General features: G+C 46.9%; 1 protein-coding gene across 5 annotated transcripts in view; it reads right to left on the reverse strand.

The window, feature by feature from the left end:
• The window catches only part of LOC121553629 (girdin), an 80,776-nt gene that overhangs the window by 772 nt on the left and 52,146 nt on the right, over positions 1-27,858 (reverse strand). For 2 of the 5 annotated variants that reach the window (XM_041866888.2, XM_045213015.1), the window contains exons 10-33: positions 26,320-26,478; positions 25,995-26,141; positions 25,646-25,790; positions 25,104-25,282; positions 23,575-23,712; positions 22,665-22,979; positions 21,717-22,472; positions 21,285-21,415; positions 21,017-21,155; positions 20,506-20,691; positions 20,203-20,364; positions 19,325-19,602; positions 18,972-19,115; positions 18,403-18,589; positions 16,225-16,370; positions 15,998-16,090; positions 15,098-15,300; positions 14,457-14,519; positions 6,666-6,743; positions 5,444-5,656; positions 4,996-5,058; positions 3,369-3,455; positions 2,746-3,011; positions 1,927-2,392 (exon numbers count right to left, since the gene is read on the reverse strand). In XM_041866888.2, the coding sequence (XP_041722822.1) occupies positions 1,927-2,392; positions 2,746-3,011; positions 3,369-3,455; positions 4,996-5,058; positions 5,444-5,656; positions 6,666-6,743; positions 14,457-14,519; positions 15,098-15,300; positions 15,998-16,090; positions 16,225-16,370; positions 18,403-18,589; positions 18,972-19,115; positions 19,325-19,602; positions 20,203-20,364; positions 20,506-20,691; positions 21,017-21,155; positions 21,285-21,415; positions 21,717-22,472; positions 22,665-22,979; positions 23,575-23,712; positions 25,104-25,282; positions 25,646-25,790; positions 25,995-26,141; positions 26,320-26,478 (4,744 nt within the window). The remainder of the gene's footprint in view (positions 1-1,926; positions 2,393-2,745; positions 3,012-3,368; positions 3,456-4,995; positions 5,059-5,443; positions 5,657-6,665; positions 6,744-14,456; positions 14,520-15,097; positions 15,301-15,997; positions 16,091-16,224; positions 16,371-18,402; positions 18,590-18,971; positions 19,116-19,324; positions 19,603-20,202; positions 20,365-20,505; positions 20,692-21,016; positions 21,156-21,284; positions 21,416-21,716; positions 22,473-22,664; positions 22,980-23,574; positions 23,713-25,103; positions 25,283-25,645; positions 25,791-25,994; positions 26,142-26,319; positions 26,479-27,858) is intronic. The other 3 variants (XM_045213017.1, XM_045213016.1, XM_045213018.1) reach the window with 3 other exon arrangements.

Genomic DNA, 27,858 nt, shown 5'->3' on the forward strand with positions numbered 1-27,858 from the left:
GCATGTCATATTACATCGGAATAAAGGCTGCAGTTAATGGTTTATACACACACAAGATAAATACAATAAAACAATTTCAAAAATGGTAAATACATAACGAAGCAGAAATAAATAATCTAAACTACCAACGACATCACTACTCCTACTGGTGCATAAAGGAGTGCTTTCTCTCCTTGAATATAACTTATGGTTCATTATATATACGTTTGTACAGGGTGTACTCAGTCTGTCTACAATAATACATTACCTAACATTAGTTATTGTGCAATTGGAATTTGTATTGTGGCCGTGAGCATTCTCACGAGACTTTACCCAGATCCAATACCATGACAACCAAGAGTAGAAGAAAATTCATTCACAAAATAATCTGACAATCATATTGCAAATTTCTCACCACTATTAACACTAGCAAGACAACATTCTCTCTACAACTCTTTCCTCTCAAATCATTTTGTGAATGACGTTTCTTCCTAAACAATCCCTTAACCCCAATTGAGAGTGATTTGTTCAGAAAAAGAAATGGAACAGAAAAAAATGTGTCAAATGCACAAAACACAAACACACCAAAGAAAAAGACAAAACCATTTTGATCACAACAATCAAAATGAGAGGTCCAGAACAAACCAAGACAGAATAAAGCCATGCAGTTCAGTGAATATGCATTGAGGTCGATACAGTAGAATTAGACTTGTAATGAAATGCGATACAGTACTTTAGAGAGGACAGGATTCTCCCACATACCAAACAACCAATAACAAAAAAAAGGGAAACAGAATCTATTATCTCACATTAATAGATGAGAAACTGGTTTCCTGTTAAAGATAGTCGCTCTTTCCTCTGAAGGGCTAGATTACATAATGACTCCATAAATAGAGCTTATTGGCAGTTAAAGTGTTCCTCAGACAGCCTATCATGGGACATGTTCTACAAGCCCTATTCCTTTAATATTAAACAGCTCCATTCTAACTCTGGAGGACTTCTGACATGAATATTTTTAAAAGATGAACTGAATGTCCAAATGATAGTTAATGTAGCTTTGCAACATGTTTTCTGAAGATGCATTTGTGATTGGAAAATAAATGGTAAATGTTGATTAAAATAACTAGAACAGCTATTCATGTCCCCCATAATGCAGTCATGTAATAGCTTTATAATGTGAGCCAAACAAGAGGTGTGATTAATGAATAGTATGTGAACGGACCATTGAAGCAAAGACATCCAGAGAACCACAAATCAACGGGAAAGACCAAACCAGAGGTGAGGAATTGTGATTTACAAATCAGCCATGAAAACAACATGAAAGCTCAACAGAAAACATAGCATGACAGTGCTTTGATAAAGCATGCAGAGAGTTCCTTCTTTCTCCCCGACCATCACTGGTCCTTATGCAGGTCCCAGACCAGTAGCTGAACAGGGCGCCACACATTCAGACACAGCCATACTCATACCACAACGATTGTTGGTCCTCTGGGCTAAGGGGTGGGGATGGGGATTGGTCAGCATCAAGCGCATGATTGGTGTCAATGACCTCCTGTTCCCCATTCTGGTCAGGTGGGCAGGGCTTTTGCCCGTTTGGTTGGTTCTGGGTGGTTTGAACAGAGTTGGGCTGGGGGTGGGGGTGGGTTTTGCCTGGGGGGCCGCTGATGTTACTGACCAGGGAGGTGTTGAGGGAGAGGAAGGTGTGGCTCTTACCCCCTGTGAAGGTTGGCTCGCTGAAGATGGAGTCCATAAACACTGACTCTACTGTGAAGGACGAGCCAAAGAAGGACTCCAGGCTGGAGAGGTCAGTTTCCTTACTATTGGGGGGTTGCTGACTGCCCGTGCAGGGCATACTGACTGACTTGGGCAGGGACAGGGGCACGAGGGCTGGGGGGATGGACTGGTGGTTGGGGTGTTGTGAGGGAGTACTGGTTGGGGGGTACTCACTGGGCGTGGTGGAGGCGCTAGGCGAGGTCTTTGAGGAGGGTGAGTGGTCCACAGACACGGGCTGCCGGGCGTCTTTGGACAGCAGGTCGTGGATGCTGGTCCGACGTGTGGAGCCCTCGGCTGTGGAGATGACGCTGCTGGCCCGGGGCAGCGTGGAGGAGATGTCCAGACGCTCAGACACAGACATGGCTTTACTCTGGGAGGAGAGGCTGACCCGGGGCTGGACCGTGCCCTTCACACGCGTACTCTCTGCCTTCCGTAGACTGGGACGACCTGGTTGGTCACCCCGGGGGGGACGGCCAACTGAGTTCACTGGCGCTGCCTTCCCACTGGCTGAGCGCAGGATGCCCCGCCCCTTAGTGCCGGTGCAGGATGTGGAGCCTCGCTCAGCCCGGTCCCTCTGCACATACTCAGTGCCTCCAGAGAGGCGGGGAGACTCAACGGTCAGATTCTCTTGGCTGCCAGACTGGAGATGGAGAAGAGACATTAAAGTTGCCATACCATGATATTACCTGGGCTTTATAGCAGACCTGATTGGTGAAATAACTTCTACTTGTTTCTTATCATAGCACATCTGAAGCCTATGAATAAAACGGTACTATCCCAAAATTGTGTAGTGGTCCTCTGTAGCTCAATTGGTAGAGCATGGCGCTTGTAACGCCAGGGTAGTAGGTTCGATCCCCGGGACCACCCATACGTAAAAATGTATGCACACATGACTGTAAGTCGCTTTGGATAAAAGCGTCTGCTAAATGGCATATTATATTATTATTATTATTATTTTATAATCTAGTGTTCCTGTGTGTTCCAGGCTGTCACCTCTGCGGGGTCGGTACTCTCCTCTAGGAACTGCTGTAGAGAGACCACTTCACTGGTGCTGCCCGAGGAGCTGCCAGTCTTCTTCCTGGCCTGTGTGGCCTGGGGGTCCAGGGACCTCCGCAGCAGCATGGGGCTCTGGTGAGAGGAGCGGGACAGGGGGTGCTGGACAGGGCTGCTCCCACTGGACCACTCCTCCTGGTCCAGACTGAGGCTGAACTCCCCACTGCTCTCACTGTGGGGCCTGCTGAGGTTTCCGTTCAATGTGCCTGAAGAGAAACAGTACTGTAGGTAAGTTATGCTCTAACGGTGTATGACTATCTCAAGTACGAACATAAGAGTATCACCCCAAGGTGATGACAGGCTCTGGATATAAAGCATAGCTCAGGAACATAGCTCTGGAACCTACTTTTTTGTGACAATGCAAATAAATAACAAATATGCAAAACCTAGCCTGGACCCTTCCAGAACATACCTCAAAGAGAGGAAGCAATTCCGAAGATTTCTATATACATTTTGTTCTTCTGTTTCTTATTGTTTTAATCTATCGTGTGTGTGAATCAACAAAGGTATCGTATACAGGAGCATGGGAGAGAGGGGTGTTCTGGTTAGCGGTGTGACTGTACCTTTGGCCTCGAGTGGAGAGGAGTGGGAGTTATTATTGCTATTACTACTGATGGTCTTGATACTATGGAGGCTGGAGGGTCTTGAGGCTGGATTGGGAGACGAGGGCACACAGTTTGAGAGAGCACATCACACAGGGCAGCAGATGGTGCATGCAGGCAGGAAGGGTGGCACGGTGCCATGCCCCATCACACAAAGGCAGTGGGGAGGGAGGGGCTCACAAACTTGAAGGGAGGAATCATCATTCAAGAGGAAGGACCTATTGTAAAACCTGACTGGAGGAAAGGAGCCTTGTGATTGACATGACCCAGAGGCCAACAGGGGAGGGGCTCAGGTGATTGAAGGGGAGGGAGAGGAGGATTGTACTAGAGGACAGGTGGGCTGTATGTGAGTGAGTGGGATGCTAACTGATAGTGGTATTGCTGTTATTAGTGGTCTTCAGGTTGGTTCAGGTTTGGTGTGGGAGGTACAGTAGCAGTATTGGGAAAGTGATGTCAGCAGGTACACTACCGGTCAAAAGTGTACCTCCCACACCAAAGCTGTCATCAAGGCAAAGGGTGGCTATTTGAAGAATCTCAAATATAAAATATATTTTGATTTGTTTAACACTTTTTTGGTTACTACATGATTCCATATGTGTTATTTCATAGTCTTGATGTCTTCACTATTATTCTACAATGTAGAAAATAGTAAAAATAAAGAAAAACCCTTGAATGAGTAGGTGTTCTAAAACTTTTGACCGGTAGTGTATGTGGCCGGTAATCATTTATAGTGGTAGAGATCTTGAGTAAAGTGGTACTTTTAGTGGTTTTATACAGATGTGTCACTTACAACAGATGCTACAGGGGACTCTACATATAGTGGATGGGTCGAGAGCAGAGGGTGAGAGCCCGAGCACTGCTAAAGACCTGCAGGCCTAGCACACTCAACACACACAACTGGCTGGGTTAACCTGCTCCCACAGATATTAGACACTACACTGGGCTACAGTGGTGCAGTTCACTAATACTGCTAGTTATGCTCAGTTTAGGAAATACTGCATTGTACTAGGCTTCCTGTTATTATATTAGTTAACTCACTAACATTCCAGAACATTAACGTAACAGAGTGCAAGTGAAACAGGCTGTCCTTGTGAAATTCATGCAATTAAAAAAAACAAGTATAATTACTGTATTACACAATGTACATGTCAGTGGGAGGACATTTTAGCTAGCCAAGCGTTAACCGGAAATAGAGATAATTTGTGTGTGTGTGTGTGTGTGTGTTATATGTGTGTGTGAGCAGGGATATGGAGTAGGCAGAAAACCTGATCTACCAGCTAATGGAGGCAGGCAGCTTAAGACCATTTGTTAGGAGGAGTTTACGGTTAATGATAACATGCTAAATCTAGTCATTTAATTGTAGCAAACTGAAATGCAGAGATATGGGCCAAGCTTCTAGCTAACGTTAGTGGGCCATCTATACATCACAGTGGCACGACATTTATACTTACTGTAGGGCTTTTTAAAATAGTGCCTTTTTTTTGGGCCATTTGATATTTAATTCCAGTAATAAACTGGTGTTAATCCCTGTGGTATATAATAGTAATGGGAGTTTCTGTCCTTAAGGTCAACAAATTATTTTTTTTACCTTGCCCTTTGACCCCATTGGGGTCAGCTGAGGATGCTGGGACATCTTCACAGGAAGCGTTGTCTGGAGGAGAGACAAAGAAATGTGGAAATATGAGTTATGACTGGAGGGATGGAGAGACTACAAGAGAATAGGGCTTATGAGGGAAGCAAAGTCTGTCAGCCAATCAGAGTCAGCCAATCTTCTGAAAGCTAGAGTATGAAAAAATTAGCATGGCAGTTAACCCCCAACAACTGCTCCCCGGGGGCCGATGACGTGGACGTCGTTTAAGGCAGCCCCCCGCACCTCTCTGATTCAGAGGGGTTGGGTTAAATGCGGAAGACACATTTTGGTTGAATGCATTCAGTTGTGCAACTGACTAGGTATACCCTTTCCTTTTCCCTAGATAATAGTTCACATCACCACACAGATGAGGGGGGGGATGGACTAGCGGTCCTGTAGTCTCTACCTTTGATCTTCAGGCTCCTCTTGGCCCTGCTGCCTGAAGGCAGGGTGAGGGTGGCATAGTTGATAGCGTTGGTGGAGTAGGCCATGGAGCCCAGCTCCTTCATTCGCCGGCTACTGCTGCCCCCGTTGGTCTCCACGGGCCCCTCCAGGTTCTCTGTGCTGCCCGCCCACTGACCCCCTGCCAGGGCCATGGTCTGTAGCAGGTCGTTCATAGCTGGGTTGGAGATGAAGATGAATTAGTCGATACCTACCCTTATGTGGTGGGCTGACTGGCCCCAGAGGGAGGGCACAGGGAGCAGCGCTAGGCTAAGCATGCAGTGGCTGCTAAGAGTCAGAGCAGCAGCATTCAGAGATGCCCATGTTGGCAAGGCATGCAAAAGAGCTGAAATGCAGCCAAACTGAAAAAAGAGAGAGTGACAGATAAAAGAGAAGGCAGGGAATGATATAAAGAGAAAATGAGAGAAAGAAAGAAAGAGAAAACAAGATAGAGAAAGAAAGCACTGGAAGGCTCCATTTCAATTCCTACATGGTTGCTGTGAGTGAGAGGTGGAGAGAGAGAGAGAGCAGTGTAGTTCTGCTAAGCCATGCCTGCAGCAGCACTGTAGTGAGAGAGGGGTGAGACGGCAGGCTGCGCTCACACCACAGGCAGACAGGCAGAGATATATAGATGGATGGATGGGGCCAGAGTCACACAGTGCAGGCCACACACATCCACAGACCACACCACACAGTAGAGAAAAGTAGAATGGTATACAGTACCTCGCGCCTGCACTGTCACACATATACATGGACTAGACATCGACTAAAAAGGAACTATAGATCATCTACAGATACCACAACACTACAGCGAAAATAACTACAGAAAAAGAACTACGGTTCACAGAACACCTCTACTCTCTACACTCACATTACCTCACATTAGTGTCATTAATCACTGAAGAGTGTTAGTTTGTTCTAATATCTACATATATTAGTTATTGTATTTCATTACTTTGACTGTACACAAATCTAACACAAACACAACAACAAAATGTGCTGTTAAGATAGATGTAGCTACTATTAGGGATATATAGTAGTGTTTGAGTTTTGTATTCCTAGAAAAGAAGGAAAGAAACCAGCTAGAATCTATAAGAAGAGACTCTAGGTGATGGAGGGAGGCAGGTGCAGGCCAGAGGAGGTGGAGGTAGGTGGTAGGACGCTGGGCGGGCTATTGGATGTCTTACACATTGACCGGCGGTAGATGGCCTTCTCTTTGTCTTTCTCCTTCGATCTGGTCCTCATAAAGGGCAACCTTTTCAGAGCTGTCAGTTTACAGCCAAAGCAGAGAGGGGAGAAACAGAAAGACCAGGGGATGGAGAGGAAAAGAAAGGAGGGGAAAATAGATGGATGTTAACAACGCTGAGAACCAGGGGGAGAGAACCAGGGGGAGAGAACCAGGGGGAGAGAACCAGGGTAGCGCCCTGAAGACTCAACTGGGACTGAAAACAAACACACAGAGTTACACATATATTAGTGAAAAACGCTGACATGCAAATGAGCACACAAACACAAATACTAACTGACTGTTCAAACAAAACACAAAACACCAGCTCAGTGGGATGGCTGTTAAGAGGGTTGTCACATCGAAGATGTCAGGCTGCCAACAGACAATAGACACAAAACACACACATGTACATACAGTCGTGATCAAAAGTTTTGAGAATGACACAAGTATTGGTCTTCACAAAGTTCGCTGCTTCAGTGTTATGAGATATTTTTGTCAGATGTTACTATGGTATACTGAAGTATAATTGCAAGCATTCCATAAGTGTCAAAGGCTTTTATTGACAATTACATTAAGTTTATGCAAAGAGTCAATATTTGCAGTGTTGACCCTTCTTTTTCAAGACCTCTGCAATCCGCCCTGGCATGCTGTCAATTAACTTCTGGGCCACATCCTGACTGATGGCAGCCCATTCTTGCATAATCAATGCTTGGAGTTAGTCAGAATTTGTGGGTTTTTGTTTGTCCACCCGCCTCTTGAGGATCGACCACAAGTTCTCAATGGGATTAAGGTCTGGGGAGTTTCCTGGCCATGGACCCAAAATGTCAATGTTTTATTCCCCGAGCCACTTAGTTATCACTTTTGCCTTATGGCAAGGTGCTCCATCATGCTGGAAAAGGCATTGGTCGTCACCAAACTGTTCTTGGATGGTTGGGAGAAGTTGCTCTCGGAGGATGTGTTGGTACCATTATTTATTCATGGCTGTGTTCTTAGGCAAAATTGTGAGTGAGCCCACTCCCTTGGCTGAGAAGCAACCCCACACATGAATGGTCTCAGGATGCTTTACTGTTGGCATGACACAGGACTGATGGTAGCGCTCACCTTGTCTTCTCCAGACAAGGTGTTTTCCGGATGCCCCAAACAATCGGAAAGGGGATTCATCAGAGAAACTGACTTTACCCCAGTCCTCAGCAGTCCAATACCTGTACCTTTTGCAGAATATCAGTCTGTCCCTGATGTTTTTCCTGGAGAGAAGTGGCTTCTTCGCTGCCCTTCTTGACACCAGACCATCCTCCAAAAGTCTTTGCCTCACTGTGCGTGCAGATGCACTCACACCTGCCTGCTGCCATTCCTGAACAAACTCTGCACTGGTGGTGCCCCGATCCCGCAGCTGAATCAATTTTAGGAGACGGTCCTGGAGCTTGCTGGACTTTCTTGGGCACCCTGACGCCTTCTTCACCACAATGGAACCTCTCTCCTTGAAGTTCTTGATGATAAATGGTTGATTTAGGTGCAATCTTACTAGCAGCAATATCCTTGCCTGTGAAGCCCTTTTTGTGCAAAGCAATGATGACGGCACCTGTTTCCTTGCAGGTAACCATGGTTAGAACAATGATTTCAAGCACCACCCTCCTTTTAAAGCTTCCAGTCTGTTATTCTAACTCAATCAGCATGACAGAGTGATCTCCAGCCTTGTCCTCGTCAACACTCTCTTAACAAGAGAATCACTGACATGATGGCAGCTGGTCCTTTTGTGGCAGGGCTGAAATGCAGTGGAAATTGTTTTTTGGGGATTCAGTTCATTTTCATGGCAAAGAGGGACTTTGCAATTAATTGAAATTCATCTGATCACTCTTCATGACATTCTGGAGTATATGCAAATTGCCATCTTCAAAACTGAGGCAGCAGACTTTGTGAAAAATAGTATTTGTGTCATTCTCAAAACCTTTGACCACGACTGTACAAGACCACACACACACACACACACAGGGAGATGTTTATTAAAAGGTGCAATTAGGAGGTAAAACGATGAGAACAGTGTTCACAGGGAAACAGAAGATTCTGGGACACTGACTGTACAGAGACACCATTTTAGATTTCCAGCTCCAGACTGTCTGCATTTTACAGAAATAAAGAAGCTGAACTTCAGTCTTTTTTTAGACATACACTACCAGTCAACAGTTTGGACACACCTACTCATTCAAGGGTTTTTCTTTATTTTTACTATTTTCTACATTGTAGAATAATAGTGAAGACATCAAAACTATGAAATAACACATAGAATCATGTAGTAACCAAAAAGTGTTAAACAAATCCAAATATATTTTGTATTTGAGATTCTTCAAATAGCCAGCCACCCTTTGCCTTGATGACAGCTTTGCACACTCTTGGCATTCTCTCAACCAGCTTCATGAGGTAGTCACCTGGAATGCATTTCAATTAACAGGTGTGCCTTCTTAAAAGTTAATTTGTGGAATTTCTTTCCTTCTTAATGCGTTTGAGTCAATCAGTTGTGTTGTGACAAGGTAGCGGGGGTATACAGAAGATAGCCCTATTTGGTAAAATACCAAGTCCATATTATGGCAAGAACAGCTCAAATAAGCAAAGAGAAACGACAGTCCATCATTACTTTAAGACATGAAGGTCAGTCAATACGGAACATTAAAAAAAAAAGTTTATTCAAGTGCAGTCGCAAAAACCATCAAGCGCTATGATGAAACTGGCTCTCATGAAGACCGCCACGGGAATGGAAGTCCCAGAGTTACCTCTGCTGCAGAGGATAAGTTCATTAGAGTTACCAGCCTCAGAAATTGCAGCCCAAATAAATGCTTCACAGAGTTCAAGTCACAGACACATCTCAACATCAACTGTTCAGAGGAGACTGTGTGAATCAGGCCTTCATGGTCGAATTGCTACAAAGAAACCACTACTAAAGGACACCAATAAGAAGAAGAGACTTACTTGGGCCAAGAAACACGAGCAATGGACATTAGACCGGTGGAAATGTGTCCTTTGGTCTGGAGTCTTTGTGAGACGCGGTGTGGGTGAACAGATTATCTCTGCATGTGTAGTTCCCACTGTAAAGCATGTAGGGGGAGGTGTTATGGTGCTTTGCTGGTGACACTGTGTGATTTATTTAGAATTCAAGGCACACTTAACCAGCATTGCTACCACAGCATTCTGCAGCGATATGCCATCCCATCTAGTTTGGGCTTAGTGGGACTATCATTTGTTTTTCAACAGGACAATGACCCAACACACCTCCAGGCTGTGTAAGGGCTATTTGACCAAGAAGGAGAGTGATGGAGTGCTGCATCAGATGACCTGGCCTCCACAATCCCCCGACCTCAACCCAATTGGGATGATTTGGGATGAGTCGGACCGCAGACTGAAGGAAAAGCAGACAACAAGTGCTCAGCATATGTGGGAACTCCTTCAAGACAGTTGGAAAAGCATTCCAGGTGAAGCTAGTTGAGAGAATGCCAAGAGTGTGCAAAGCTGTCATCAAGACAAAGGGTGGCTATTTGAAGAATCTCAAATATAATATATATTTTGATTTGTTTAACACTTTTTTGGTTACTACATGATTCCATATGTGTTATTTCATAGTTTTGATGTCTTCACTATTATTCTACAATGTAGAAAATAGTAAAAATTAAGAAAAACCCTTGAATGAGTAGGTGTGTTCAAACTTTTGGTTGGTACTGTATATCATATTGTGTGTGTGTTACATACAGTGCATTGGGAAAGTATTTCAGACCCCTTGACTTTTTCAAATCAAAACAAATCAAATTTTATTGGTCACATGCGCCGAATACAACAGGTGCAGACATCACAGTGAAATGCTTACTTACAGCCCTTAACCAACAGTGCATTTATTTTTAACAAAAAAGTAAAAAATAAAACAACAAAAAAAGTGTTGAGAAAAAAAAAAGCAGAAGTAAAATAAAATAACAGTAGGGAGGCTATATATACAGGGGGGTACCGTTGCAGAGTCAATGTGCGGGGGCACCGGCTAGTTGAGGTAATATGTACATGTGGGTAGAGTTAAAGTGACTATGCATAAATAATTAACAGAGTAGCAACAGCGTAAAAAGGATGGGGTGGGGGGGCAGTGCAAATAGTCCGGGTAGCCATGATTAGCTGTTCAGGAGTCTTATGGCTTGGGGGTAGAAGCTGTTGAGAAGTCTTTTGGACCTAGACTTGGCACTCTGGTACCGCTTGCCGTGCGGTAGCAGAGAGAACAGTCTATGACTAGGGTGGCTGGAGTCTTTTACAATTTTGAGGGCCTTCCTCTGACACCGCCTGGTATAGAGGTCCTGGATGGCAGGAAGCTTGGCCCCAGTGATGTACTGGGCCGTACGCACTACCCTCTGTAGTGCCTTGCGGTCGGAGGCCAAGCAGTTGCCATACCAGGCGGTGATGCAACCAGTCAGGATGCTCTCGATGGTGCAGCTGTAGAATTTTTTTAGGATCTGAGGACCCATGCCAAATCTTTTCAGTCTCCTGAGGGGGAATAGGCTTTGTCATGCCCTCTTCACGACTGTCTTGGTGTGTTTGGACCATGATAGTTCGTTGGTGATGTGGACACCAAGGAACTTGAAGCTCTCAACCTGTTCCACTACAGCCCCGTCGATGAGAATGGGGGCGTGCTCAGTCCTCTTTTTTTTCCTGTAGTCCACAATCATCTCCTTTGTCTTGGTCACGTTGAGGGAGAGGTTGTTGTCCTGGCACCACACGGCCAGGTCTCTGACCTCCTCCCTATAGGCTGTCTCATCGTTGTCGGTGATCAGGCCTACCACTGTTGTGTCGTCGGCAAACTTAATGATGGTGTTGGAGTCGTGCCTGGCCATGCAGTCATGGGTGAACAGAGAGTACAGGAGGGGGACTGAGCACGCACCCCTGAGGGGCCCCCGTGTTGAGGATCAGTGTGGCAGATGTGTTGTTACCTACCCTTACCACCTGGGGAGGCCCGTCAGGAAGTCCAGGATCCAGTTGCAGAGGGAGGTGTTTAGTCCCAGGATCCTTAGCTTAGTGATGAGCTTAGAGGGCACTATGGTGTTGAATGCTGAGCTGTAGTCAATGAATAGCATTCTCACGTAGGTGTTCCTCTTGTCCAGGTGGGAAAGGGCAGTGTGGAGTGCAATAGAGATTGCATCATCTGTGGATCTGTTGGGGCGGTATGCAAATTGGAGTGGGTCTAGGGTTTCTGGGATAATGCTGTTGATGTGAGCCATGACCACCCTTTCAAAGCACTTCATGGCTACAGACATCAGTGCTACGGGTCGGTAGTCATTTAGGCAGGTTATCTTAGTGTCTTTGGGCACAGGGACTATGGTGGTCTGCTTGAAACATGTTGGTATTACAGACTCAGTCAGGGACATGTTGAAAATGTCAGTGAAGACACTTGCCAGTTGGTCAGCACATGCTCGGAGTACACGTCCTGGTAATCCGTCTGGCCCTGCGGCCTTGTGAATGTTGACCTGCTTAAAAGTCTTACTCACATCGGCTACGGAGAGCGTGATCACATAGTCATCCGGAACAGCTGGTGCTCTCATGCATGCTTCAGTGTTGCTTGCCTCGAAGCGAGCATAGAAGTGGTTTAGCTCGTCTGGTAGGCTTGTGTCACTGGGCAGCTCACGGCTGTGCTTCCCTTTGTAGTCTGTAATAGTTTTCAAGCCCTGCCACATAATATAATAATATAATATAATATAATCCGACGAGCGTCAGAGCCAGTGTAGTACGATTCAATCTTAGTCCTGTATTGACTCTTTGCCTGTTTGATGGTTCGTCGGAGGGCATAGCGGGATTTCTTATAAGCGTCCGGGTTAGAGTCCCGTTCCTTGAAAGCGGCAGCTCTACCCTTTAGCTCAGTGCGGATGTTTCCTGTAATCCATGGCTTCTGGTTGGGGTATGTACGTACGGTCACTGTGGGGACGACATCATCGATGCACTTATTGATGAAGCCAGTGACTGATGTGGTGTACTCCTCAATGCTGTCTGAAGAATCCCGGAACATGTTCCAGTCTGTGCTAGCAAAACAGTCCTGTAGCTTAGCATCTGCGTCATCTGACCACTTTTTTATTAACCGAGTCACTGGTGCTTCCTTTTTCCACATTTAGTTACGTTACAGCCTTATTCCTAAATGGATTAAATAGTTGTTTCCCCCCTCATCAATCTACCCACAATACCCCATAATGACAAAGCAAAAACAGAAACAGGTTTAGGTTTTTGCACATTTATTAAAAATTTAAAACGTAAATATCACATTTACATAAGTATTCAGACCCTTTTACTCAGTACTTTGTTGAAGCACCTTTGGCAGCGATTACAGCCTCAAGTCTTCTTGGGTATGACGCTACAAGCTAGGCACACCTGTATTTGGGGAGTTTCTCCCAATCTTTTCTGCAGATCCTCTCAAGTTCTGTCAGGTTGGATGGGGAGCATCGCTGCACAGCTATTTTCAGGTCTCTAAAGATATGTTAGATCGGGTTCAAGTCCGGGCTCTGGTTGGGCTACTCAAGGCCATTGAGACTTGTCCCGAAGCCACTCCTGCGTTGTCTTGGCTGTGTGCTTAGGGTCGTTGTCCTGTTGGAAGGTGAACCTTCCCCCCAGTCTGAGGTCCTGAGCACTCTGGAGCAGGTTTCCATCAAGGATCTCTCTTTGCTCCGTTCATCATTCCCTCGATCCTTACTAGTCTCCCAGTCCCTGCCGCTGAAAAACATCCCCACAACATGATGCTGCCACCACCATGCTTCACCGTAGGGATGGTGCCAGGTTTCATCCAGACATAACGCTTGGCATTCAGGCCAAATATAGTTCAATCTTGGTTTCCTCATACCAGAGAATCTTCTTTCTCACGATCTGAGAATCTTTAGGTACATTTGGCAAACTCCAAGCGGGCTGTCATGTGCCTTTTACTGAGGAGTGGCTTCCATCTGGCCACTCTACCATTAAGGCCTGATTGGTGTAGTGCTGCAGAGATGGTTGTCCTTCTGGAAGGTTCTCCACAGAGGACGTCTAGAGCTCTGTCAGAGTGACCATCAAGTTCTTGGTCACCTCCCTAACCAAGGCCCTTCTCCCCCGATTGGTCAGTTTGGCCGGGGGGGCAGCTCTATGAAGAGTCTTGGTGGTTCCAAACTTCTTTGGGACCTTATATAGACAGGTGTGTGCATTTCCAAATGATGTCCAATCAATTGAATTTACCACAGGTGGACTCCAATCAAATTGTAGAAACATCTCAAGGATGATCAATGGTAACAGGATGCACCTGAGCTAAATTTCGAGTCTCATAGCAAGGGGTCTGAATACTTATGTAAATAATGTATTTCTGTTTTTTATTTTAAATAAATTAGCACAAATGTCTAAAAACCTGTTTTTGCTTCATCATTATGGGGTATTGTGTGTAGATTGATGAGGACATTTTTTGATTTAATTCATTTTAGAATAAGACTAACGTAACAAAATGTGAAAAAAGGGGTCTGAATACTTTCCGAATGCACTGTAAATGCTATTTATTATAGCTATTCAAAGAAATCAAATGGTTACATAAAAGGTTGTCTTTAGTATAGTTGAAGAAAAAAATATTTGATAGCTTGTGCATTGAGCACAGGTGACCCATAATGCATTGCACCTTTTAATAGGTATGGACATTGACTGAAGGATGAGTCACGACACGTCATGTTGACATGCCCTGAGTGACAGGACAGCTTGACTACAAGCCGCGCCCAACCCTCCCCTCTTAGCATACCATTAGAGGAACCCTGGTTACCCTGCACATGGAAATGCAGCACTCTCTGAGAGTCTCTCTTCCCTTTTGCACAGAGAGAGAAAAACAAGCACTGCAAGCGTTAGGCCCACACAACCAACCACCACACAGCAACAAGCATCTACTGCACGGCATACCTCACCGTCTGCAACTGACCCCTGCTCATTCTTCATTTACTGACTGAATCTGACCCTGCTCATGTTCTAGTGTCAGCCTGTACTTTCCTATCTGACCCAGTGTACTTTGGTCTCTCTGTGTGGATCATATTTCCTGTGTCTGCCGTTCTGAACGTGCATTTCCTGTGTCTAAGCCTGCATGTATTTATTAATACAATTCATCTATTAATATGTACTCTGCTTCCCGTGTCTTATTTAGCTAATATGTGATCTAGTCCTTCTTCCTGTGTGTCAGTCCCTCTGGTCAATTGTACTGAGTGAGAGGAAGACCTAGTCTTAGACTGCCTGGTCAGTAGCAGACTCTTTTTAAAAGTCTATTGCTTCCTTCTATTGTGTTTATTTTACTGTAAAGTATATTGATGTGTTTTAATTGCACTTCAAATAAGGCTTGATTTGATCTGTTCAGTAGGGAGTATTCCATGCAGGCCTGAGAGTGTGTCTACTCACTGCTGCTTCTCTTGTGTGTCAGTGTGTCGTCCAGGGAGTTGGAGCCAGAGCCTATGGAGGAGGAGTCCTGGCTGTCCAGAGGAAGCCCCAGGAAGCCGTCGCTGGACTCAGAGCGTGTGGGCGTCAGCGTCAGGGAACGCATCCGCTCCCGACTCCTCGGCTTGATCAGTTTCTTCATCTTCAGGGTGATCCAGTTCCCCCGTCTGACACAAGAGCGAGAGAGTGGAGGGGAGTGAGGGGAGGGAGAGAGAGAGAAAGGAGGGAGAGAGAGTGACAGGAGGGAGAGAGAGAGAAAGGAGGGAAGCGAGGGGAGGGAGAGAGAGTGGGGAGGGAGAGAGGGGGAGGGGGAGGAGGAGGGGTTTGTTATTTGAGGTCGATTATTTGACTCTGGGTAGTGTTCAGTAGGCAGGAAAGGGGGGGAATGTTTTGAAATGAAGGAAATGCATTTAGTTTGATTTCATGCCTATTTAACCAGGGGTTTTCCAGCATCTGGGGTGTTCTTGTAACCACAGCCTACCAATTCCCCAGAGACAGCCATAATCTACAGCTATGAGGATGTTGGTTAGGCATAAATATGAACCAGAGCTGCCTGGTTAGGTAGAAAGTTCAACCATACGCAGGGGTTGATTAGGTTCAGATGTAAACCATATGCATTTAGTCAGGGACGGAAATGAACTGAGTGGAACTGAATGGTTAGGCATAGTGCAGTCGATTAGGTACTAGAATGAACCCTAACCAGACGACTGCAGCAATCTACTGCAGTTATACATTTCATTTTCATGTGGGGATGTCTGCTTTGTCTCAGCCATGGACAGGACATGATGTACTGCAGCATACCTGAGTCTGGCCACAGCACCAACCACAGTGACAGCAGTGAGTGGACTCCTCCTAGCTACTTACCTCCGTGGAGGTGAGGGGTCGTAGAACTTATACTGATCCATGATCTTCTCCTCCAGCTTCTCCTTCTGTCTCCTCAACTCGTTCAGCTTGTCTCTGAAGGAGGGAAGACCAGTTAGGGACAAATTACATCATAGCCAAGAAACAGACATTTCTCCTATTGACATGTTTAACACCGGTTACAGGGTTGCAAAATATAATAGTGTGGGGGGGGGGGGATCATCTCTCACATGTACAGTCTCTGTTCTACATGGTACAGGTCCTTGCTCTCCATGGTCTGTTCTAGAAGGGTGCGGTTCTGCAGCATCAGGGTCTGGATCTGGTCCAGCAGGTGTCGGTTCTCCTCCTCCAGGTTCCCCTTCAACTGGCTCAGCAACTAGGGAGAGAGAAAGAATAACATTTTGTTACCTCAATTTTCAATGGAAATGCTTATTGAGCAAGTTTCCAAGTTTCTTTTACATGGTTGTATGTATTACTGCATGTGGGCTGTGCCTTTTACAGGGTGTGAATACTTGTCTGACACTCTTTAAGCCTCACAGAGCACAGTGTTGAGAAACCAGCTGTGTATCCCCAGGCACATCTACTCTATCAGCCATCCTTTCCTACAGACAGATCAGGCAAACACTCATGTCTGGACAGAGGCCACACATCAGCTATGAACACTTCCATAACATGGGGGCATATTTACCAAGAGTTACCTGTGATAGAGTTGGGAAATACACTGCTCAAAAAATGTAAGGGAACACTAAAATAACACATCCTAGATCTGAATGAATGAAATAATCTTATTAAATACTTTTTTCTTTACATAGTTGAATGTGCTGACAACAAAATCACACAAAAATTATCAATGGAAATCAAATTTATCAACCCATGGAGGTCTGGATTTGGAGTCACCCTCAAAATTAAAGTGGAAAACCACACTACAGGCTGATCCAACTTTGATGTAATGTCCTTAAAACAAGTCAAAATTAGGCTCAGTAGTGTGTGTGGCCTCCACGTGCCTGTATGACCTCCCTACAACGCCTGGGCATGCTCCTGATAAGGTGGCGGATGGTCTCCTGAGGGATCTCCTCCCAGACCTGGACTAAAGTATCCGCCAACTCCTGGACAGTCTGTGGTGCAACGTGGCGTTGGTGGATGGAGCAAGACATGATGTCCCAGATGTGCTCAATTGGATTCAGGTCTGGGGAACGGGCGGGCCAGTCCATAGCATCAATGCCTTCCTCTTGCAGGAACTGCTGACACACTCCAGCCACATGAGGTCTAGCATTGTCTTGCATTAGGAGGAACCCAGGGCCAACCGCACCAGCATATGGTCTCACAAGGGGTCTGAGGATCTCATCTCGGTACCTAATGGCAGTCAGGCTACCTCTGGCGAGCACATGGAGGGCTGTGCGGCCCCCAAAGAAATGCCACCCCACACCATGACTGACCCACCGCCAAACCGGTCATGCTGGAGGATGTTGCAGGCAGCAGAACGTTCTCCACGGCGTCTCCAGACTCTGTCACGTCTGTCACATGTGCTCAGTGTGAACCTGCTTTCATCTGTGAAGAGCACAGGGCGCCAGTGGCGAATTTGCCAATCTTGGTGTTCTCTGGCAAATGCCAAACGTCCTGCACGGTGTTGGGACCTGTGGACGTCGGGCCCTCATACCACCCTCATGGAGTCTGTTTCTGACCGTTTGAGCAGACACATGCACATTTGTGGCCTGCTGGAGGTCATTTTGCAGGGCTCTGGCAGTGCTCCTCCTGCTCCTCCTTGCACAAAGGCGGAGGTAGCAGTCCTGCTGCTGGGTTGTTGCCCTCCTACGGCCTCCTCCACATCTCCTGATGTACTGGCCTGTCTCCTGGTAGCGCCTCCATGCTCTGGACACTACGCTGACAGACACAGCAAACCTTCTTGCCACAGTTCGCATTGATGTGCCATCCTGGATGAGCTGCACGACCTGAGCCACTTGTGTGGGTTGTAGACTCCGTCTCATGCTACCACTAGAGTGAAAGCACCGCCAGCATTCAAAAGTGACCAAAACATCAGCCAGGAAGCATAGGAACTGAGAAGTGGTCTGTGGTCACCACCTGCAACAAAACTAGTCCTTTATTGGGGGTGTCTTGCTAATTGCCTATAATTTCCACCTGTTGTCTATTCCATTTGCACAACAGCATGTGAAATGTATTGTCAATCAGTGTTGCTTCCTAAGTGGACAGTTTGATTTCACAGAAGTGTGATTGACTTGGAGTTACATTGTGTTGTTTAAGTGTTCCCTTTATTTTTTTGAGCAGTGTATGTGGAACATGCAAATTACAATCTAGTCGGTCTGTGGGAAGGTGGTGCCGATATTGTAGTTCCTCACACTGGTTGGTGAGTGGTAGGTAGAGAAGTGGGTTTGAGGAGTATGTAACCGTACCTCACACTGGTTAGTGAGCTTGGTGGAGGTGATGTCCAGCTGTTGGTACTGCTCTTTGAGTTTGGAGAACTCCGCCTCTAGGCGGGTCTGTTCCAGTTTGGCACCGTTCATCTGGCTCTTCAGGTTCTTATGGTCGGCCTGCAGTCCCTCATTATCCTTCACCAGCTGGCGGTGTGCCATGTTCAGCCTACACACAGAGACATCATAATGGGTTTCAAACAGCACATTCTTTACTCATAGTCCCTGGCACATGTCAAACCGTGGTTTGAGGGAGAGACCTTTATGAAAGAAGGGGAAAATACACTAATTAACATTTCATTTGGAAAATAACAGCTAAATGGTTAGTTCTCTAATTGTAACCAACCACTTAAAATGTCTGCATGCTGCCACTCAAAACATGCAGACTTTCTTTTCCCTCGCTCTCTAAAAATCTTGTTGCACAGGTTTCTCTGCACCTGGACTGACAGTTAAGGGATGTTCCCTGCACCCCAAAGTAAACCTCAGGGCACATCCTCCTCCCCCTCGGTTCCTTATACATACGGTATTCAGTTTAACCCTGAAGCACTCACCTTTCATTCTCCTCCTTCAGTTTGTGGTAGTCTGCAGCAGTGGCCTTGTGGCTCTTGTTCTCAGACAGCATCTTCTCCTGCTGTGCCTTCAGCTGTTTCTCCAGCTCCTCCAGCTGATCCTTCTGCCTCAGCAGCTGGTTATACCTGTAAATACAGTACTACCTGTTAGTGAACAGCAGCTGTGCGTTTATGCGCGTCTCTGACTTGAGTGCTGTGTATTGGTAGAGTGGAGGTGAATGCATAGTAAGACTGTCGTGCATATGTGTGTTTGGCCGTGTGGTTAAGTAAGTGATGGTATGCCAGCTGTGCTACAGTATGCTGTAAGCACATAACAGCCCCAGTAGAAACCCCACCTGTCCTCCAGGTCTCTGTGCTGTGACTCCAGGCTCTTGTGGGCACTCTTCAGGCCTCCATGTTTGCCGATGAGGCCCTCGTATTCGGAGGCCTGTCTCTCATGCAGGGCAGCCAGCTTCTCATGGTCCCTTAGCAGCATCTCATAGGTGGACCTCAGGTCCTCCCTCTCCCTCACCGCCCCCTCCTTCTCGTTCTCCGTGCTGGACTGCTGCGTTGCCAGTTGGGCATTCTGGGTCATGAGAGCGCCACTCTGGGAGTTCAGTGTTGAATTCTCAACCTAGGGGGGTAAACAAGACTTCTGATTAGATGATCTGAGCAGTCTGAACTCAGTCAATCAGAAATGCCCTTAACTATAACTGTTTCTTCAAGGGTTTTGTCATGTCCTGCTAGGAATAGCATTGGATTAGATTAACTGATTATGTGAAAACCAGTGTAAGAACCCCATAAAATAATTTGAATAGATGTAGGTGTCACTTCTGAGCAACAGGGGGCACTGTGTACACAGCCAGCCCGTCCCTCCAGTCCACTCCGATGGTTGAGACGTTGCATGTCCTAGACATCAGTGGTCAAATGTTTTTTTGCCAGTACAAATCACAAGCACAGACATGTTCAAAGTTGTAATTAGTTTTGGCTTGCAGCAGAATGCAGCCGAATCTTGTTCTGATGTAGATTTTACAACCCAAGATTTTGTTGAACCGCTGCCATAAAATAAATCAAAATAGATGTTGTGGAGGGGAATTATCTCTAGTCACTGGGCAGAGTGGAGAAGAGACATGCTTGAAGAGGGTTTAAACTAGAATACAGGCTATAGATGCAGTGTAGACAAGGCCAGAAAATAGGGTTCAGGGCACAGCAGTGAGGGAGCAACAGAGGGAACCTGTAGTTTGGCGTTCTGGGTCTGTAGTGTGGTGTTGTTCTCCTGTAGAGATGCAGTCTGTCTCTGCAGAGCCAGAATCTGGGCCTGCAGGTTACTGCTCTGGGTCTCCAGCTGCTTCAGGTTGGTATGCAGGGCCTGCTTCTCTGCCTGGAGGGTGGCGTTCTGTAGATGGTGTACAGACAGACAGACAAGATATACACATGCATTAATTATATGTAGAGACCCTTCACAGTGACACATCACTGTCACATGCTGTATCTAAGACGGCTGTTTTGAGTTGTTGATTAGATGGAGTGTACTCACATTCCTCTCCACCTCGATGAGGCGGTCTTTGACCTTGAGCAGTTCCCGGGTGGTCTCGTGGCTCTCCTTCTCCCACTTGTTGACGGCCTGAGAGTCCTCCCTGTCCCCTCCTCTGGGGGGCGAGCTCTGCACCATCCTCTCCTCCTCCTCCTCCCTCTGTCGCAGGGCCTCATAGTTCTTCTTCACCTGGAAAGGTCAAAGGTAAAAGGGTTAAACCTCCATCCCCCAAAACCTTCCAAAAATATACCTATGCTAACATTGTTCTCTGTTCTGGCACCCCAGCGGCAAGGGTTGTAGTTTTCGAGTTGAACAACGTGCATCGGAGACTATTATCTGTGTTTTCCAGGCTCCTGGTACCTCATGAATAGATAACACAATGAATAAATAATAAATGGCCTCTGACAAGCATTTCAGCATTTCTCTGAGTCATGTGTTAAATAACATAACACAGAATCTCCAGGATAAAGTTTTGGTCCTCTGGGCTGCTGTACTGTATTGTTTGGGAACTCACAGTTTTGAGCTCCTGGCGCAGTTGTTGGTTGAGGTTGGAGGACTCCTGCAGTCTAGCCTCCAAGGCAGCTATCTTCTCCTCCTTGATCTCCAGAGAAGACTTGAGAGTGGACTCTAGCTTGAACTCCAGCAGCTTGTACCTGCAGATAAGGGACATTCACAATCATTAAAGACCAAGGATCTTTCCTGGAAAGAATTCAAGGTCTTGACACTATATTGGTGGCAGAGTGCCTACTATGAACCTTGATTGGTGTGTGTGTGTGTGTTACCTGTCATTGTCAGAGCTCTGCTCGGCCTGCAGCAGCCTCTCCTTGTTGAGGCCTATCTTCTCCAGCTCGTGGGTCAGTTTCTCCAGGTCATTGTTCATCTGCTGATTCCGCAGTTTCTCACTCACCAGTTCCTGGAACATCAAACGGCAACCCAGAGTCACTCTACATTTATAATCCCTACAGCTCAATCCTTTATTAATGAATAATATACTTATGGAGCACAGTGGAGTTCCAAGTTTGAGAAAAAGTGTTGACATAGTGCTCTGGTTCTATTACTTCTTGCATAATGCAGGTGCAATGACTATAACAGAACTTTATCGATCATCTAAATGCACATTTGAAGACCTATGGGCATTCACCCAATGCATTACCATTACAATACATCTCCTAACATTACAACATGCCTCTCTAAGTTAGTAGCTACATCATTACCTCTCGCAGAGTGACTAGGGTCTTCTTATCGATGGTGGCCTGTTTGACCAGCTCCTTGTTCTCCTTCTCCAGGTCTTTGAGGCGGTTGCAGGAGTCCTTGAAGGAGGTCATCTCCTTGCCCAGCGAGCGGTTCTCCTTCTCCAGGTGGCTGATCCTCAGGTTGTCCTCGTCCATCTTGGAGTCCCTGATCTCTGCCTGCTGTCTCAGCCTCTTGTTCTCCTTCTCCAGCTGCTTCTTGTCCTTCTCCAGCTGAGAGCTCTCCTGCTCCAGAGTCTTATTCTCCTGCTCCAGCTGCTCCAGACGTTTGCTGGAGATCTTCAGTTCCTCCAGGCTCCTCTGCAGGCTCTGGTTCTCCTGCTCCACGTCCTGCAGCTCCCCCTCTAGCTGCTGGATCTTGCGGCTGCTGTTCTCTAGGGATTTCTGCAGCCGCTGGTTCTCCGTGTCCAGGCCCTGGTAGCTCACCTCCAGCCTCTCCGTCTTCCTGGAGGAGGCTTTGAGCAGCTCCAGGCTCCTCTTCAGTTGGCTCCTCTCGCTCTCCAGCTCACGGTTCTCAAGTTCCAGCTGAGCCGCCTTGTTCCCGGCCGAGCGGAGCGCCTCGGCAGCCCTGCGGAGCTTCAGGTTCTCCTCGTCAAGCTGGGCGTTCTCCTTCTCCAGGGCCTCCAGCTGGAAGGATGTGCTCCGCAGGCCTTCCACGTTCTTCTTCAGACGACGGCCCTCAGCCTCCAGCTCTGCGTTCTCCTTCTCCAGAGACGCCACCTGATGATTTGGGAGAATATGGGAAAATGTATCAATAAATAACTTATTCTCATTCGAAGTCCAATCTACTGTATATGATGGGAGTTGCACAACAAAGTAAGGAATATGTGACTCCATTGGCACAAGATAGACAGCAGGAACACAGACAACTAGAAGTGAACTATACAGCCACCAATGCATGCAGAGGCAGACCTTGTCACAGGCGATGCCCAGACTGGCTACTCGTTTCTGCAGGGCCTCGTTCTCCCTCTCCAGCCGCTGCGCCTCCACCTCCAGCTCCTCCGCCCTCTCGCCCTTCTCCTTGTACACCGCCAGGTCCTTACGCAGCTGCTTACGCTCAAACTCCAGCTTGTTGAGTTTGGAGCTAGTCTCCCGGATGGACTCGTGTAGCACGCGGTTCTCCTTCTCCACGTCTTTGACCCGCGCCTCAGGGCCCACCTGGGAGCGTTGCCTCAGCGACGAGACGGTCTGGGTCAGGTGCTCGTTCTCCTGCTCCAGGCCTTTCACCTGGGACACGACATAGAGGACGTCAGAGTGGCGGTACGGTAGATCAACTCAAGTCATGTTTCAGTTTGGGGTTAATATGAAAAGAGCCCTGAGTTTTTCCTGAATATGGTAAACTCGTCCATGAAAAACTCTGTGCTCTAAGAAGACTATACCTAGGGTCCTGAATTCTTCCTAGTCAGGTAAAGTGGTCAGGAAAAACTCCTGGCCCTAGTTCTCAACGCTGTGGTGTACTGTAGGTTCAACAGAGATCTGGCTTGTGTCCATGTCTTCTCACTGTAAACATCATCAATCTAAACACCCTGTGTCCGTGACCTCATTAGATTCGGTCTGCTTTTCATTACCCCCCAAGCCACACAGAGCTCTCCAACTAGTTGGGAGAATGAGAGCACAAAGACTGCTCTCTCCTAAGAAAACTCCATCCCGATACACAATAAGTAGCTAGTAATGTCGTTTGGAGACTCTTGGAACCAGACCAGATCAAAACAAATCCAGTCCCTCGATCCACCTAAAAATGTCTGTTTTGTATTTAGAGCATAGACGTGCGTGGCTGTGTGCGACTGTAGGCGTAACTGTGTGTCTGTGTGAGTGTGTGTACCTGTCTCTCCGAGTTCTCCCTCAGTGTCTCCAGGGTTTTCTCCAGCAGAGACTTCTCCTTCATCAGATCGGTGCCGAGGCTCTCTGCACTGTGCAGACTCTCCCTGTCTGTGTTCAGCGCACTCTCCAGCTGCTCCAACTGCAGGCACACACAGGACACACACTGTTACCATGGCACCCAGTCACTTAGATCACAGACACAATCAGAGTGTGCAGTACAGGCAGGTCTACCACACCTTTACCCATCACAGTTGGGCACCATTCTATTGTGATTCGATCACTGTTAAATTGAAGAGCCTGTTTTTGAATTTTAATTTGCAAAAATAAAACTGAATTGATGCTGATTATGTTATTTATCTAATCACAGTGGCAGTGTTGTAACACATGCCCTTTATTAAAGGGACTCGTAGGCAGGTCCATATAAGGCCCTTCCGATGAATCTTGCACAAGCCTTGGCTCATAGGAGCAGGAGTCTATCTCCTGTTTCTGTAGCGTGAGGCAGCTTGATGTACACACCCTGGATAGGATGCTAGTCTATCGCAGGGCCTTACCCCCAATCCATCTCCTTAATGCTGAGTGCCAAGCAGAGATGCATCAGGTCCCATTTTTTATAGTCTTTGGTATGACTCGGGCGGGAATCGAACTCCCAACCTTCCAATCTCAGGGCAGACACTAACCACAAGGCCACAGAGTTGATGAACATTGGTTCCATTCTCTGTTGTCTGACTGCACTAGCTAATTACCACTCACTTCACTCAAACCCTCTACAAACGGCAGGGGGCTGAATTATCTACAAATAAAAGCCTTTCACTGTGGCTGTTTCATCCTCTATTCTCTCCCTCTGCCTCTCCTGCTCAACACATAACGCACTAACGCTGCAGCACCAACAGCAACTACAAGCGTCCTGTATACACACACACACACACACACCACACTTGCAGGGTAAACTCTTCAAAAGGCAGGCTGATTATTACTAATCATATCAGAGCTATCCCACAAGCACCTAATTCTGTCAAAGCAGCTTAACTCAAAACTGCCTACTTATTGCCTGTCTACAGGCAGCAAGTTAAACGGCTGTTAATGTACAATTCACTTTAAAAATGGGCTCTTATAATGACCGATCCAGTGGTGCTGCCTAATTCAGTCTTTGTGTGAGAAAGGCACATTTCATGCATTCTATGCGGAGAGCACAGAGAAGGCTTAAGTGTCTGAAAATAGCCGAGAGTTAGCTTACGGAGGGGCCTTCAAGCGTCAAGGCTGAGAGAGAATAGGAAATGGTCTTCAAGATTTACTCTGTTCTTTCTACTCCCTCTGGTGTCATGGAGCTAAGAGGCCTGAAAGCCAAGTCCTGGGGTGAAATATAGGGGGCTGGACCAAGATGCTACAGTAGGGGTAAAGAGCAAGCAGCCATTGTTATGTTGTTGATACATAAGGAGCCAGTGTTGGGTGGGCTAGAGAAGGGGAAATGTTCAGGAAGCAAGTGAGTGGACTTCAGTATATATTCTATACAAGTATAAAAGCTGCTCTGACCCTCTGGGTGAGCCTCTGGTTCTCCTTGTCGGCCTTGAGGAGACGTGCGGGGGCGTCTTTGCTGGCAGAGCCCCTCAGCTCCTCCACAGTCTTCAGCAGGGTCTGGTTCTCCTTCTCCAGCTTCAGCAGCCGGCTGGACGTCAGCTCATTTACCTCGTGGCCCAGGGACTTCTGAGGCACTGCACAATGAAACCAACCCTATGTTAGGCACACAACAACATACTGTATGCAGATGCTACAGGTTCTGTTATAGTGGTAGGAAGTCCCCCCAACGGATGAGGAAGTATAGAATATCCCTAACTGTAGTTACTGAGGAAACAACAGGGTTTATCCTGATCCAAAACCAGTTAACCCCATTAACATTGTTCCAAATCCAGGCCGGTGCTAATCTGGGACTTGGAGTCATTGAATATTAATTACAGGAGTTAGTCATGTGTAAATAAACCCAATCCAATCTGTTGTCTGTGTATGAAGGACCAAAGCCAGGGCCGGGGTTGGAGCCAGAGCCCCAGTGCTGAGGGCTGCTGCTCCAGGCTGCTCACCCTCTGTCAGGTCAGGGGTCATGGAGAGCTGCTGTAGTTCCCACCCTAGGTGGAGAGACTCGTCCATGCTCTGTTTCTGGGCCATCTCCAGGACCAGGTTCTCCTCTAGAAGCTCCTCAATACGCTTCCTGTCCATGTCCCGGTCCTAAAGAACACACAGACAGACAACATACACATAACATACTGTCAGACGACTCCACAAATGGTAAGCCCTACAGTATATTATGGGCATTCTTCAGAGATGGTTCCATAAAAAGAGAGTGCAAAATCAGTCATACCACCATGTCTGTTTGATTCCCTAACCCTAATCCCACACATAAAACACACTAACTTTTCCTCTGTCCCTCACCATTTCCATGTCGTGGATCTTGGATTTGAGCTGCAGGCTCTCCTTCTCCAGCTCGTGGAGTTTGTCAGAGCGAGCCCTGGTTCCTACCAGCTGGTCCTCCAGCATGGCCTTGGTCTCCAGCAGAACCTGATTGTCCTCCTTCAGCTCCTGTAGGGCCCAGCAGATATCACACACACGTCAACCACAGCCATATCACTACTACCATCCCCACTACCACGCATTCAATCAACATTGGGACAACAAGTCAATACATTTATGTTACACCCAATGAATGCTTCATTGACACTCCAAGCTTGTTGGGTGCTATTTCTCTGTTTTGGCGTACCTCTACTCTAGCTTTATAGAACTCAATGTCGTAGAGCCTCTCCTTGTACCGTCCCACTTCACTCTCCAGCTTGTCCACTCTGACGGCCTTCTCCCTCAGAGCGTCCAGCTCGTCACGATAGGCCCTGGCAGAACGCGCGTCCGACAACAATTGCAGGCTCTGGAGGGGACAAACAAAACACTTAATGTCAGTGTCACACTCATATACGATTTTTGTTTCACACAGACTCCCACTATATATACATGCATTGCACCAGGCATAATTCATATTGGTAAACAAACACACACGCAGGGGTAGACACCGTGGACTGTGTCGGTAGACACCGTGGACTGTATCGGTAGACACCGTGGACTGTATCGGTAGACACCATATAGGTAGACACACATGACAGTCATACACAGAGACAGGCTGAAGCTCCTCTTAGTCAATAGTGTCATGAGTCAGTCATCTTCTCTGGAAGAGAGATTTGAAATGACCACACACACAATAATAAGCACCTCTGCCATGTTGTTGTGGTGGACCCTACTCCCTAGCGCTGCAAATTATGTTTACAACAAAGACTATAAATAAAAGAACATCTTTGTCTACATCTAAGGGGTTAGCCAAGCTATAGATAGCTCAGCCACTAATTGGCTAAGGGCATTAACCTAATGATTAAGCATTTAAAACAGAAGGTGGTGGCGATGGTTTGATGTGTTGTATAACTCTGAGGGCAGTCAGGACACCACAGGTGACATGAGGTCTTATGGGTGGAGCTTTTGTCTAGTGGTCTGGGCCAGCTTTGTGTGGCAGGCTTGTAAAGCTGGACTGATGCCTGGCATAGCTCAGCAGCACGGTTAGTGTGTCGTTTATGTTGTGAAAGTGTGTAGCTGGAGTTCAGGAGCGACACGTTGGTCCAAGGCAGATAGATAGTGTGTACTAGTGTATTAAGTAGCGTAATGCTGGTGCTAAGTCGTGTGATGTGACGTGGTTTGGGAGCTCTGTCTGACATCAGCTGTAATTGACTCCTGCTGTTTACTCAGCTGTGTTGACATTCTGTGGCACACTAGTGAGGCATCAGTCTGCTCTGGGGTTGGACGGTAATGTGATGGTCTATATGTTGTGCTAGTTTCATCTGTCCAATGCTGAGTTACAGGGGAGAGAAAGGGGGATGAATGAGCCAATTGGAAGCTAGGGATGATTAGGTGGCCATGATGGTATGAGGGCCAGATTGGGAATTTAGTCAGGACACTGGGGTTAACACCCCTACTCTTACGACAAGTGCCATGGGATATTTAGTGACCACAGTCAGGTCACGCGTTTAACATCCCATCCGAAAGACGGCACCCTACACAGGGAAATGTCCCCAATCACTGCCCTGGGGCATTGAGATATTTATTTAGACCAGAGGAAGGAGCACCTCCTACTGGCCCTCCAACACCACTTCCAGCAGCATCTGGTCTCCCATCCAGAGATGGACCAGGACCAACCCTGCTTAGCTTCAGAGGCAAGCCAGCAGTGGGATGCAGGGTGGTATACTGCTGTTCTGTATTGCTCTGT

The sequence above is a fragment of the Coregonus clupeaformis genome, unplaced genomic scaffold (genome assembly GCF_020615455.1).
Source record: "Coregonus clupeaformis isolate EN_2021a unplaced genomic scaffold, ASM2061545v1 scaf0072, whole genome shotgun sequence".
NCBI classification, from domain to species: Eukaryota; Metazoa; Chordata; class Actinopteri; order Salmoniformes; family Salmonidae; genus Coregonus; species Coregonus clupeaformis.